The following is a 14,625-nucleotide window of genomic DNA, read 5'->3' as shown; positions in this document are numbered from 1 at the left end:
CCAAGCGCTGACTCCCACTAGCTGCACTGCCTAGTGTATCTTGTAGAATTAGAGGCAGATATCTTCCGCTTCCGTAAGCCTAGTGTCACCTTCATGCATTTCTGTTGGGGTTGATGTCCTTTTGAGTATGGTATTCTGCCTTTCAGAAAACTAAGATTCTTCAGGAAAGAGCATTACCTCCTCAACATGCCAGCCCAATTGCTCGGAGGCAATTTAAAGAAAAGCATGCACTTCCCTTCTCCCCAAATGTTCAGGTTAGTATGAACATTATGACGAAATCGACATTTCACGTAGGTGGTGTTGGCGTAACGAGAACAATGGGTTAAATTGCACTGTGCTTGGTGTCAGTGTTTTGAGCAGCACAGGCAGCCCACATCCAGATGTTCTGAGATAAGGATGCCAGGTGCACTGCGTTACCATAGCAACACCAGCGAGGCCGAGTGTAGGACTTGCTGAACCATCCCACTGGTTCAGGAATGTAGAGATGGGAATAACAGTCATTGTGCCTGTGTTCCTGAAGTTGCGCCTGTCCTGATGCTATCCTGTAGGACTTTCGGGGTCTGATTCTGAACCTGTGGGAGTCAGGGGAAGAGGCTGTGGGTTTTACACGGCAGCGTTATCTAGCATGGTGATAGTGTTAGAGGATCTGTGTATATCTATCTTTACTTCAAAGACGAGAAAAAGGATATATACAGTCGTACCTCTACTTACGAATCCCTATGGATAAGGAATCTTCGGGTTACGGCTGCAGCAAACCCGGAAGTGTATACTTTCGGGTTTTGCCGTGTGCGCATGCACAGAAGTCCTCTGCGCACCTTGCACATGTGCAGAAGCGCTCAATCGTGCAGTGTGCATGCGCAGAAGCGCTCCATTGTGCCGTGTGCATGCGCAGAAGTGCACCTCTATTTGCGTAATTTTTGGGGTGCAAACAGACCCCTGGAACGAATTAAGTTCGTATCCAGAGGGTCCAATGTAGTAGATAGGAGTGTTTAGCTCTGCTTTGCTCCTTTAGACTGAACGGGGATGGCATTCTTTGGGACAGCTACATCTCCCATGGTCTCCCACAATGTGCAGAGGAAGGAAGGAGGGAAGCAGGGAAGGAGAGAAGGAAAGCAGGAAAGCAGGAAGGAAAACTGGAAAAACCTCTCTTTCCTCACTGTCCATCTCCACTACTACTGATAGCATGTAAGGGAAGAGAGGAGGGTGTTTGAAGGAAAACCTGTATGGGATGAAGATGTCATTTTTCCAAGCTCTCAAGGTCGACTCACAAAAATTTACCTGAGCTTTTTGTGTGTGGAAGACCTCAGGTAGTTTCCAAGTCGATCCAACATTAATTTTTCCGTCAGGAACTAATTTTTCATCATTATGTAAGTACCGTATTTTTCGCCCTATAGGACACACTTTTTCCCCTCCAAAAATGAAGGGGAAATGCGTGTGCGTCCTATGGGGTGAATGCAGGCTTTCGCTGAAGCCTGGAGAGCCAGAGGGGTCGGTGCGCACCGACCCCTCTCGCTCTCCAGGCTTCAGGAGAGCCGCAGCACCAGTCCCACAAGGTTGGGGGACAGTGGGGAGGCGGAATGCCGCCATCCCGCTGTCTCCCGATGTGGTCTGCAGGCGGGCGGCGGGGAGAAGAGCGCTTCTCCCCACTGCTGTCCCCGGACCTGGTCTGCAGGCGGGCGGCGGGGAGAAAAGCGCTTCTCCCCGCTGCCGGCCCCACAAGCGCCTGGGGGGGGAAATATATATTTTTTTCTTTATTTCCCCCCAAAAAAACCTGGTGTGTCCTATGGGCCGGTGCGTCCTATGGGGTGAAAAATATGGTACTTAACGTTGCTCCTCTGACTTGAGACATGAAGATAAGCGTACTTGTCCATTTCTGAATTCCCTGAGGCAAGGGGCTCATCCACACTTCTGATTGTTTTTATTTGTCCCACCGCTTTCCCTGGGAAAACCTGCTGTTTACCGCTGAATCAGAACAACAAATCTCAGTTGGGTTATCCACAGATTTTCTGATTAAGTGGCAAACAGTGGATTTTCCCAGGAAAAGCGGTGGGACAAAAACACTGCTTGGACCCATGCCTAAAAACCACAGACCTGCACCTAGAAATAGTGGCACAATTGAAGTGTTGATGATCCCTTGTTGAATAGGCCTTGAAACAGGTGAGCACTGTATCATCATTTCAGAAGTCCTTCAGTTACTTGTGTAGTGGTATGTCTTATGATATGCAGCCAACCCTAAGTTGATGCAGGGGGGAAACTCCCCAAAATGAGTTAAGCAAAAATATATTTTTTACTGTTTGGTGTAGTAGCAGCAATGATTTCTAGGCACATCAATTACGATTTGCATTTCCCTCCATAGATCGCCTGAACTTGAAAACCAGCAACAATGCCCATCTCACCTCAAGGAACCAGAAGCAACAATTTTAAAAAGCAGACTTTCCTGGGGGTGGAAGTCACTGTCTTCCTTCCTTAAAAGAAAAACTTTTATCATTTTACTATGTCCTGCGCAACACAACCCTGGAATAGGCCTACATTAGTTCTGTTCACAACGCCAACTTGTTATATCTGCCTCAATAATTATATATATATATATATATATATATATATATATATATATATATATACAGAGAGAGACATTTGGAACGGGACTTACGCAGCAAGCGAGCTGTACTGTATTGCTTTCTTTAATAAAGTTCTGCCACAAAAGTTTTGGCACTAATGTACTTGCAAAAATGAAGGTTCCCCCCCCCCCTCTCTAGGCAAACTTATTTGTATGGCTAGTAACGCCGCCCATTTCCTCATTTCTGCATTTCACGCTTAAATATTGAGGTCTGTTTGTAAGGTGGTTTGACGGCGTATTTCCATACAGTTGTGCACTCCAACCGAGGTTAGATGCATATTGAACACAAGAAGGCTCCAGCAGCCATATCTGAACTCTGAACATCAACTGCTCCCTTGAACAGGTTCCTACAAGCATTACACCAGAAACTGACCCAGCACCTGAGATTTGCGTGCATTTAAACCCTTGTAAGAAAACCAGTAACAGTGCTGTATCTGGCTGTTCTGGAGCTGGCGAAGAGATTTACTCTTCCCTCTTACCAGCTCATCAGGTTCCAAACAATTGTCACCACTTATCTGCACTTATCTTAGGGCTTGATGAGGCCCTAAGCTACTGAAGGTAATGGGGCCCTTTATATTTCCAGCTGTCCTTTGTCAGCAACAAATTGTCGCCGGTTTTTTTTTTGTGTTGAATATATGCTATATGGTAATGTATGGACCTAAAGCCCTTTGCACATGTTGCTATGCAACTAGTCCATGCAGAATGTAGGCACCCTGTATATAGAAATGCGCAAACCAGTGATATTTTAGGGAGCAGGCTAGCAGGCGGGGCCCATTACATCATAGGAGCCTACACAACACAAAACACTGCTGCTGTAGGTAGGTTTTATTTTACAGTGGTGCCTCGCAAGACGAAATTAATCCATTCCGTGAGGCTCTTCGTATAGCGGTTTTTTCGTCTTGCGAAGCAAGCCCATTGACAGCTTAGCGGATTAGCGCTATTAGCGGTTTAGCGGCTTTTAGCGGATCAGCTGATAAGCGGCTTAGGGCTTAGGAAAAGGGGGGGGGAGGGAAAAAACCCCTCAGGAACTCGCAAGACATTTTCATCTTGCGAAGCAAGCCCATAGGGAAATTCGTTTTGCGAAGCACCTCCAAAACGGAAAACCCTTTCGGACCTAAGGGTTGCTAAAGAACCATTAAACAAGGATGCAGGGATGGGGAGGTATGGGGAAGTCAAAAGAAAGAAGGGTATGAAATGATGATTTTGAAGCTATATTGTTCTAATTGTTTTGTGTGTTTTGATTCTTTTTGTTTTTCTTTTGTTTATCTTGTTTTGTTCTTATTATCTGTTTGAAAAACGAATAAAAATTATTTAAAAAAAACAAAAAACAAAACGGAAAACCCTTTCGTCTAGCGGGTCTTCCGTCTTGCGAGGCGTTCATCTTGCGGGGCACCACTGTATTTGTTTTTTATCTTATATTTTGGAAATGTACATCCAGGTTTTTTTTTCCTTTAAATTTTTTGGGGGGCCCTCAAGAGAGTGGGGCCCTAAGCTATAGCTTGTTTAGCTTATACGTAAATCTGGCACTGCTTATCTGACAAGATCTTTGCTTACATAGCCAGAGCTACTGCATGTCTGCATAAGCTGAATCTGGGTGAGCAGTTTTTTACATTGACAAATCCGTAACCATCTCATATTGTGACTCAACGTGCAGAAAAGGATGACCCAAGTCAACAGGATGTGGGCTGGTGCAACTCCCTTCCCTCATAAAATAAGTTGACAACTGATTTTATGCAATATTAGTTCTACTCAAGAGTAGACCCACTGAAGTTCATTAGCACGGCTAACATTCTGAGACTCGCAGGTAGGCAGAGGGCTAGTTGGCTCCATGACCCAATTGGAGGCATCTCAGAGGCAGTGGCTTGGCTGTGGTGTGAGGACAGGATCAGATTGGACTTTGCTGTGGCATTTGTATTCCATGCTTCCTCCAAAGCCTGTGTGGAATTATCCCATTTGGTCCTTGCAACAACTTTGTGAGTTTGCTGAAGTGCGCTGACAAAGTGACTTGCGTAACTGAATGGGAATTCGGGTCTAGGCTCTGATCCAAGGCCATCCATGGATTCACTATATTTGCTACTTTGGAAACTTTTCCCAGAGGAAAGTTGCCCTCTGAGTGAGTTGTTTCCAGGGCTGGCACAAGGGTGGTGGCAAAGCCTTATTGATCCCGCATTTAGTAGCAAGAAAGAGCCAAGTCTGAGCTGCTCAGCCATCCCTGGTCTTACATCAGCAGCTGCAAACATTTATTTCATATTTGCTGAGCAAAATCGGAGGTCTCACTCTCATTGCTTGCTTATATTGAGCTACATGCTGGCAGTGGGCAGGGCCAAAGCCCATGGTAGTTAGGGCAAGAGCCGGTTGTGAATGGGGCTGCCCCTTTTCTCTCCCCTCTCTTTCTCTCTCCCCTCCTCCCTGCTCAGCAAAATGTCAAGGGAAGGACAGGTTATTCTTCCCAGAAGTCAACTGCAGGTGGCTTTTGAAATGAGGCTGACGCCTCAAGTCACCCACCCCTCGCCTAAGTGAGGTGAATAGGGATGGAAGGACTGGTCCATTTTGGTTCTCTGAGTTTCTCAAGTTTTCCCATTTTACACCCGGTTCTCCACATTTCTGCAGCAATTTGTGGATTTTTATTTTTTAAATCATCATGAAAACTCCTCAGCATTTCAGGGCAGATTTCTCCTCATAAGCATATTTTTGCAAGCAATTTCTCCTCATATAATGTATTTTTGTATGTTGGTGTTCAGCAATATATTCATTTTCATGCACACGTTTACCTAATATTTACATTTTTGTAAACACTGGTTGGCTGGAGAACTGCATCGCAAAATTCTGGTAAGTGGGGATTGCAAAGGAAGACTATAGCTGGATCTACACAACTATAAAAAACACCATTAAAAACCAGTTACAGGTAGGTAGCCATGTTGGTCTGCCATAGTCAGAACAAAATAAAAAAAATCCTTCCAGTAGCGCCTTAAAGACCAACTAAGTTAGTTCTTGGTATGAGCTTTCGTGTGCACAACAAAGAAGTGTGCATGCACACGAAAGCTCATACCAAGAACTAACTTAGTTGGTCTTTAAGGTGCTACTGGAAGGAATTTTTTTATTTTGTTCTGACCATTAAAAACCGTTATAAAAGTTCACAATGGAAATTATCTTTGACTTTCGATTTCAGCTCTAACAGTGCCATCTGGTGCTACATTGTTATAACAAATTTATAACGTTATAATCTGACTAATGTAGCCAAGTCCTATCTCTGAGTTCTCATTTTGTGCAAGCTTGATGAATTCAGCTTTAAATGTGATCAAATTTGGAAGGAATCTATTACTTATGCATAGGTTTTTTGCAAAGTTAATATTGCTCTTCCTTTTACGTATTTGGATTACTGTGTGGCTGTGGGATACAGAGGGAGAAATCTGCAGGTGCCAGCAATTGATTCACCTGACTTGCTTCTGCTTTTATCTTCTTCCTCTCCAGCCCTCAAACCTCCAATCCATCATTTCAAGAAAGCCAGTTATGCCTCCACAAGCACCACCTTCCCACCTTTCCCCAAGAAAACGGAGGACTACTTGGTGAAGTACAAGCTGCTTGATCAGAGGGGCAGAATGAAGAAGATCCAGCACATTTCACAGCACTGGAATAAGAAATAGACGGGAAAGGAAAGCGTCGTCCCTTTATCCCTGCCCTGCCCCCCACCTGATAGCCAGTTATTAATAGAGGACATTTTGGAACCTGAGCAAAAAGCACTTTGAAAGCTGCACAAAATTATTGGGGGAAAGTATGTAATGTAACATGTGCAATGGAAGTATTTCCTAGTCATAATTCATCCTGTTTCACCAAGATGCCCTGCATATAGTAGCATCAAACCCCTTCACCCATGTGCACAAAATCCCTGCGTCTGCATTCAGGATTGGGTCCTGACAGAGTAATCATTTCTGGACTGTATCTGCCCACATAGCCCATAATAGGTGACTGGCATGGCCAACTTTGGCAGTCAATTACCTTTTCAGAGAGGTGACCTGAACCCAGTTTTACAGAGGGTGGGTTATTTTGTTTTTTGCAATGTGTCTTTGCATGGAGGGGCTACTCTCACCTGGTTTAGCTGTTTCCCAGGATGTGGTCTGGGAGCCGCAGGTGAGAAAAACTATCCCAGAAGGAGCATAACACCCACAATACACACACATACAGTCATACCTCGGATTACAGACACTCCAGGTTGTGTGTTTTCGGGTTGCGCACTGCACCGAACCCAGAAGTACCGGAACGGGTTACTTCCGGGTTTCGGCGCTCGCGTATACACAGAAGCACTAAATCGTGCTTTGCGCATGCGCAGAAGTGCCGAATTGGGACCTGTGTGTGCGCAGCTGTGGGTTGTGAACGCTGCAGGTTGAGAATGTGCCTCCCGCACGGATCACGTTCGCAATCCGAGCGTCCACTATATATGTATATTTCTGGTGCTACCAGTGCAGATCATTAGGGAATAGATAGTAATCGAAGCTTAGACAAATCCAGCAGCCAATCTGTCTCTAGGCCAGTTTCACCTGGACATTGTACTTAATGGGGCCTTTCTACCAAAAGAAGAGAGAGTTCACATTTCAATTCATTTTTATTTCTCCCCTCTCCTCTGCTCCTTCAATTTAGGAAAAACCGAGGCTTTATTTCCGGAATTGAGATGATTGTGTTGCAGCACCGTTGTTTTATAAGCAGGCAGACCAAAAGCAAGGCATTCATATATGATAACGGTCTCCCCTTGAGAGATTGTGGACTCTCCCTCATTTGAGGTTTTTAAGCAGAGGTTGGGTGGCCATCTGTCATGGATGCTTTAGCTGAGATTCCTGCCTTGCGAGGGGTTGGGTTAGATGCCCCTTGGGGTCCCTTCCAGCTCTACAGTTCTATGATTATGCAATTCTATTACAGTCGTACCTTGGTTGACAAATGCCTTGCGACTTGAACGTTTCGGCTCCCGAACGTCACAAACCAGGAAGTGAGTGTTCTGATTTGCGAATGTTCTTTGGAACCCGAACATCCGACACGGCTTACGATTGGCTGCAGCCAATTGGAAGCCGCAATTTGATTTCTGAACGTTTTCGGAAGTCAAACGGACTCCCGGAATGAATTCCATTAGTTAACTAAGGTACGACTGTACAGTTTTCCTAGAGCAGGGCTCTAGGCTGAGTGGGATCCACTCCAGGTCTGTCTGGCCCTTGAGAATCTCTCTAGGCATCAGAACTTCACTTGTCCTCAGCCTGGAATGTCTTTTTCACTTGCCTGGAGAGGGAGAAAGCTCTTTGTGGCCCTGTGTCTAGACATATCTGACTTGTGATTGGCTGCAATGCAACCTGGCATCCTACAAATATGAGGATCATATCTTTTGTGTCTCCTGCCTCTACCTCTGGAGCCTGGGGCTTTCTGAACGCAAAAGCATCAGCTCTACCAGTGAGCTAACACCTTTCTCCAAGGGAAGACATCATGGCTTCAGGCAGCAGAATGTCTTGAACAGACCCTGCTCCTCCTTCCAGGTCAAGGACCTCTGGAACAGTCTGCGCAGAAGCTCAGGTCCAGCTGTGTAGGCTTCTAGGACTGATTCAGAAAAACCTGTAAAATGAACTCCTTGCCAGAGCTCAGGAGGCAGGCGAGGGGATGGAGAGAAAAGGGGAAATCCTTATCCAGTCAGGGTTTTTTTCTGCCAGTATGTCTGCGTTCCTCATTCTCTTTAAGCAAATGAATTTTAATAAATGGGAAGACAGCAAGTCAACTGGAGCTGTCACGGAAAACCACTTCGTCAGGAAAACTCCTGAGAACGTGTGCGTTCTAGGCCTACAAATGGGCAAGATATTCTTTTCAGTGGAATGGCTCCATGTCTTAAAGTCACTGTCCAGCCCAATCCTTTGTAGCACCTCAGAACTGTGCCCCCCCCCCGGCATCATGCTTTGCTGAATCCACTCCTTTTCTTCTTTAATAGGAGAGTTGCCTATATCCTTGCACACAAAGCCTTGTAAAATTAGGGGGAGGGGGTGAGAATGTGATTTTATGTCTTGGAATTTCATGACAAAAGGAGAAAATATTTTTGACATTGCTTGTAAAGTGTCACTTAGATTATCTGCAGAAAAGGTTGTATAAAATGCACTATTTTATTCTTCCAAATGAGCCTTGTTTATTTGTGAGTTTGTTTGTGCGGAGGCTTCCCTTTTCCTGTTTGCATATCTAGATGATATCGCATTTCAATTCCACAACTCTTCCAAATGATGGTGTATTTAGTTAGGCTTTGGAAAGCGGTGGTTTTGTAGTAGAAAAATGGGACAATCATTTAATTTTAAGCAGCCCAAATCAGTTGCAACCTGCAAGTAGTGCTGTTCTTCATGATACAACACTCCCATCTTGTGGTCATAGCTGTAGGGTGCAAAATGCACAATTTCGTTTTATTTTATTGCTCAAGTAGCTGTTATATGCTCTAGAATGATTTCTCGCTACCTACATAGCAGTGAAATAATACCCAGTACATATTTAAAATACTTTGAATTCCCCCCAAAATGTTAAATATCATCACAGACACTATTGAATTGGATGGAGAATTAGAAAAAAAAACAAAAACTTGAAATTCATGTGGAAACACAGCTGTCCTGAACAAACACATCTTATGAGGTGCTTTTTTCTAATCTTGTTTCTTGCAACCTCCCTTTTTTGTCTTGATATTTGTAATTTCAAATTTATCTACATTAATTCACGACACTTTAGGATTTTACCATCATTGGTTACGTTCAGATGTAACATCAAACTATGGTTTCCTGTTATGTCTGCCCTTACACCAATTTACAAAAAGTGCTTTTGCAGGGACTACCAAACCAGGAAAACAAAGCATGGAACATAGGAAACCTTCACATGCTAAGTCAGTTCATTGGGCCATCTAGTTGACTGGCAGGATTTCAGACAAAGTATATTCCCAGGCCGATTCAACCTGGCACATTCTGCATGCAAAGAAGCTGGTTTGCAAACCACACTTCCTGCTAACTCCTAAATTCACAAACCACTGGCAATCCACAAAATCGCCGCTTCACTCAAGAGCCTGCACCACAGAGACAGAATAAAACTGAATCCTTACCAAATAGGAACCGAAAGCAGGCAGCTCTAAACCATAAGTACATTTGGAAGTTTGAAACCATGGTTTGGACTACTGACTATGGGAACTGCTTTGGGTTTGTGTGAATATATATCTTGAGAAAGTGTTATGGGTGCCAGCACAAAATGGCTGCCAATACAGCAAAAAGAGAGAGGCGACAGTCCTACATACTGGTGGGTACCAGCAACAAAAATTAAAATGCACTATGGGTAGTACAAGCCATGGCTTGGGATGGTGTCTGAACTGAGCCATTTGCTTTGTAAAATATTGAGCGTTGAAGACACCTACAGAAAATGATTAAAACCCCCCTTTTTTTTATTTGGATTACAACCCATTTTTTTTTTATTACAACCAATTTTTGGGGGGAGGCCCCATTGGCAAAAGTGCGCCTTGGGTTACAACCTGTTTTGGTTTACAACCGGACCTTTGGAACGGATTATGGTTGTGTCAGAGCTGCCCGAGGTCCCAGCTCACAAAGGACCAACGCCAGTTCTTGTTATATACAAAAGTCTTTATTGAAGATCAGTTTCGATTTCAAAGCCATGGCGCGCAGCTCTACGTCTTAAACTCTAGACCGCTGAAGCTCCGTCTGAATCTCCTCCCCCCAGACACCAGTTTAAGACTCTAGCCTTGCTCCACCTCTTCCTTTGCTCTTTCCTCCTCTGGGTCCGCCTGTCCACTGGGGTCTTGCCCTTTCTAGACTCTTCTGACGCTGAATCCCCTGAGTCTTCCCCCTGCCTCCGGCGGGCTTTAGGACCTGGTTCCCAATTCGGGCTTTCTGCTGTCCCGCGCACCTGTACATTTGAACTTGGCGCGCGCGCCCAGCCGGCCACCTTTCTCCTGACCGTTACACTGCTCCTGTCACTGCTTCCCCCTTCGGGGGGGCTAGTTGGATCTGACTTCCCCTCCGTTCCCTCACTCTGCGATGGAGGCGTGGTCAGCCCTGACTCATCTTCTCTCCCTACTGGAGGGGACGCTGGCCCTGATACATGGGACTCTTCCCCCCCACTACGCTCTGGTGGGGAAACTGGTCCTGATTTCCAGCTGCTGCTTTGGGAGTCCCCGCTGGCCCCTTGCTTCTGGTGCGTCCCCCCTGGGACCCCCCTTGCCCTGGCCATCGGCGCCCCCTTCTGGGAATCTCCTGAATCGCTGGAGAAGCTCATGGAATCTCTCGGGCCACTCTCATACTCCCCTACGCTGCCCTCAGATTCTTCCCCTTCGCTCTCCGTTTCCTCTCTCCCCTGTGCCTCTGCTCCTGAGCCCCTGACAGGTTGTAAACCAAGGTATCACTGTATAGGAGAGCAAAGGAAAGTTGAAAGAATATGGTAGCATCATTTTCCTACCAGCTGCTTTGGTATTCTGGTAAAAATACATTTTAGATCTTTACATTTTAACTGGAGTTCATGAAACAATAAAGAGTGACTCTATAATTTCAAGACATTTATTATAATAGTAGTAATTACTGTGAAGCATCTCTAAGCATTCTAAACACTGGAATTCTAGGCATAATACAAACACAGACCCACATAAATTCTCTACATCTCTTTTCCAGCAGTCTTCAGTGTTTTCCTTGAAGACACCAACGTGAAGAACAAAAGCCCAAATAAGCAGAGAGATTAGAAAACCCTTTGCTAGGGGAGAAAGGTTGGCTTTACTCAGTGCTTTTTTTCTAGAAAAAGAAGTGCTGGAAATCGCCAGAAATGCCTCCCTTGTTCTCGTTTAATGGCAATGGTGCACACCTGAGAGGGGCCAGAACTGAGTTCAGGTGAGTTCCAGCTGGGGAGAAAAAAAGCCCTGGCTTTACTTGCACTGAGAAGAAAAGCTGACTGACAGATGCTAGAAGCTCTTTAAAAACAAACACAACAAATTATTCAGAGCAGAACACCTGAGGTGCAAATGGTACAACTGGTAACAGACCTTCATAAACCAAAGTTCTAGAAATCTACACAACCAAAATAAAGCTGTATACTGTTAAAGCGTTATAGAGTTCAAAGAATGTTGCCATTAATTTCATTCCAATATCATGTTACTAGCCTTCAGCATTGCAAATGAACTTGGAAACTTCTAGTGATCAATTTGAACTAATAAATTTATAATGGCAAGTACATAGCTAAAGAGGACAAAGGGGACTGCACTAAAATTAACGCTGCATGATTTTTGTTTCAAAGTTCACACTTTTGATTAGGACAAAATAATTGGGACATTTGCCACCCCACCTTCCATTTTTAAAAGAAAACCCAGTTTCCTAATGATACTGCAGAGCCCAAGGGACACACAGAAAGAAAACCATCAAGGTGAATGTTTTTGCCATGGTCAGAATGTTCTTCTGTATGTGATGAATAAGGAAGGATATTGCTATGCTATTTCCACACTTCGAGTAATAAAACCATATGAGTCGATGCAATTGTCACAATGGATAATATTCCTGAAAGACCGCACAATTCAAGCCATTCTTGAAAATACATGAATATTTTGAGAGGATCACTAAACATAAGCTGAAAAAGTATGTTCAAAAGCAGAGAATCAGGTTCTGATCATCCAAAAAGAAAACCAAAGTTTAAAACAATCATCTACCCAAATACACGTACTATGCACATAGTACTCATAGACAGTTCCTTTACAGATGGCACTGCATTTTCTAATCCAGAGTTGCAAAGATGGATTGCTCTCATCAAATGCTAATTCAGAGCACTACATTATATCTGCATTTGACAATGAGGAAAATGGAACCAAATCACTTGTACAAATGAAGATAATAAACAAACTGCATCGCACTACCAGAACACTTGGATTAACATGAACAACTGCGGACTTGATTCCCCACTCAATAACAGCGGTTTTTAAATATCTTAGCATCATACAGAGAGAAGCTTCCTCTCAAAAGATACAAGGGCTGTGTCAATGGGATAAGTTTAAGTGATAACAAACACAACTATCAGTCCTCTTGGCCTCTTCCCAATCCGCTCGCCATGTTAAAAGTGTGGCACTTACTGTTAACAACTTCGTGCTCAATACCTGCTGGTTTTTCTTAAAATACAGGGCACTGCCTGCTCAGGATCAACTCCCAATTCCTAGGTGAAATCTGCAAAAGAGGCTGATCTGCAACAGCTGGTCCAGCACTGCACTGGTATTAGGGTTCTGCAACCAATTCAGATCCAGAATGAATCAGGAATCAGAGGTGGTTCCTAGTGATTTTTTTCTTTCTTTAAAGAGTCGAATGAGGCAGAGACTCCTGGGCCTAATTCTATAATAATTCCCAACTGATTCTGGAACATAGCTGTCAACTTACAGATTTGAAAATAAGGGACGAGCAGCCTCAAAAATAAGGGATCAGCAGCCAAAATAAGGGATTTTAGTCAACCAGCAGCCAAACGAAGCCTCAAGTGGTGGTTCCCATAGCGCAGCAACCTGGCAAAGGGGATGCAGCAAGGAAAACCACCGTCACCTCTCCGCTGGGAAGCGCTGAGCAAAGGCGAGTCCCCAGGCAACGCGGCCAATTTGATCGGCACAAGACATGCAAGCTCCACCCCCCAGTTGCTCTTAGACTCCTTATTGGGTGAACAATGCAGCCAAGCACCACAGTTGGAGTTGGCTGGCAGGGAGGGAGGGAGAGGAGCTGCTTCCTTTGAAACCTGGGAAATTTAAGCGACATCATCAATAAGGGACAGCAGCGGGACATGGCACTGGGATAAGGGACTGTCCCGCCAAATAAGGGATGCTTGACAGCTATGTTCTGGAACCTCTTCCTCTCACACAGGGGGAAGGGGAGTGCAAGGTTAAGAGATCACAGACTTTGCAAAACTTCAACAGGAGAAAGTGGAGAGGGGAAGAGAGAAAGAAAAAGAAAAAGAAAAAGAAAAAGAAAAAGAAAAAGAGAGAGAGAGACTTGTTCTAAACAGTTGGGGGAAGCATTTCCCACCACTTTTCCAACCCACCTTGAAGTGCTGCCCCCCAAACAGCTGCAGAATCTTTTCCTGCCCCTAATGCAACTCACCAGGGAGACACCCTGCCTTTCCTCTCCTTTAAAATCATGCAATGGCCAAAGTAATGAATTGAAACTAGGACTTTCCCTGACATGAGAGCCAGCCATCAGCTGATCTGCCCTGTTTGGTGATGAGCCCCATTCCAGCATGCACCATAGAGATAGGAAAAGGAACAAGAGTGATCCTCGCACGCAGCCTGCTGGCTCCGCTTGCAAAGCAAGTCTTTGTATAGAGAGAGCAGGCGCGTCCATAGACATAGGAAAAAAGTAAAGAGTGATACTCTCTCTCTCTCTCTCTCTCTCTCTCTCTCTCTCTCTCTCTCTCTCTTACTTACTTACCGGTTCTGTTTGCAAAATCCTGGGCATTTTGGCAGTTTTTAACCCCACGCCATGGTGATCTTAAAAAGCACCTTGCCATGGTGATCTTAAAAAGCACCTTGCCAACAAAGGTCCGGATAGTTAAAGCTATGGTTTTCCCAGTAGTGATGTATGGAAGTGAGAGCTGGACTATAAAGAAGGCTGATCGCCGAAGAATTGATGCTTTTGAATTATGGTGGTGGAGTAGACTCTTGAGAGCCCCATGGACTGCAAGAAGATCAAACCTCTCCATTCTTAAGAAAATCAGTCCTGAGTGCTCACTGGAAGGACAGATCCTGAAGCTGTGGCTCCAATACTTGGGCCACCTCATGAGAAGAGAAGACTCCCTGGAAAAGACCCTGATGATGGGAAAGGGCACAAGGAGAAGGGGACGACAGAGGACGAGATGGTTGGACAGTGTTCTTGAAGCTACAAACATGAGTTTGACCAAACTGCGGGAGGCAGTGGAAAACAGGAGGGCCTGGCGTGCTCTGGTCCATGGGGTCACGAAGAGTCGGACACGACTAAACGACGAAACAACAACAAAATGGTGATTTC

General features: G+C 44.8%; 1 protein-coding gene and 1 long non-coding RNA gene across 4 annotated transcripts in view; one reads left to right on the top strand and one right to left on the bottom strand.

The window, feature by feature from the left end:
* PDE1C (phosphodiesterase 1C) overlaps positions 1 to 6,944 on the top strand; it is a 280,403-nt gene extending 273,459 nt beyond the window's left edge. For 2 of the 3 annotated variants that reach the window (XM_079947553.1, XM_079947552.1), the window contains one exon: positions 6,089 to 6,943. In XM_079947553.1, coding sequence (XP_079803679.1) covers positions 6,089 to 6,261 — 173 coding nt within the window. In that variant the 3' untranslated portion in view covers positions 6,262 to 6,943. Of the gene's footprint in view, positions 1 to 6,088 lie in introns of all 3 variants that reach the window. The other variant, XM_079947551.1, reaches the window with a different exon arrangement.
* LOC307199701 overlaps positions 1 to 14,625 on the bottom strand; it is a 401,509-nt gene that overhangs the window by 161,440 nt on the left and 225,444 nt on the right. The gene's annotated exons all lie outside the window — the stretch shown is intronic.

Source organism: Podarcis cretensis (assembly GCF_951804945.1).
Source record: "Podarcis cretensis genome assembly, chromosome: 12".
NCBI classification, from domain to species: domain Eukaryota; kingdom Metazoa; phylum Chordata; class Lepidosauria; order Squamata; family Lacertidae; genus Podarcis; species Podarcis cretensis.
This window is presented reverse-complemented; position numbering and strand designations above follow the sequence as displayed.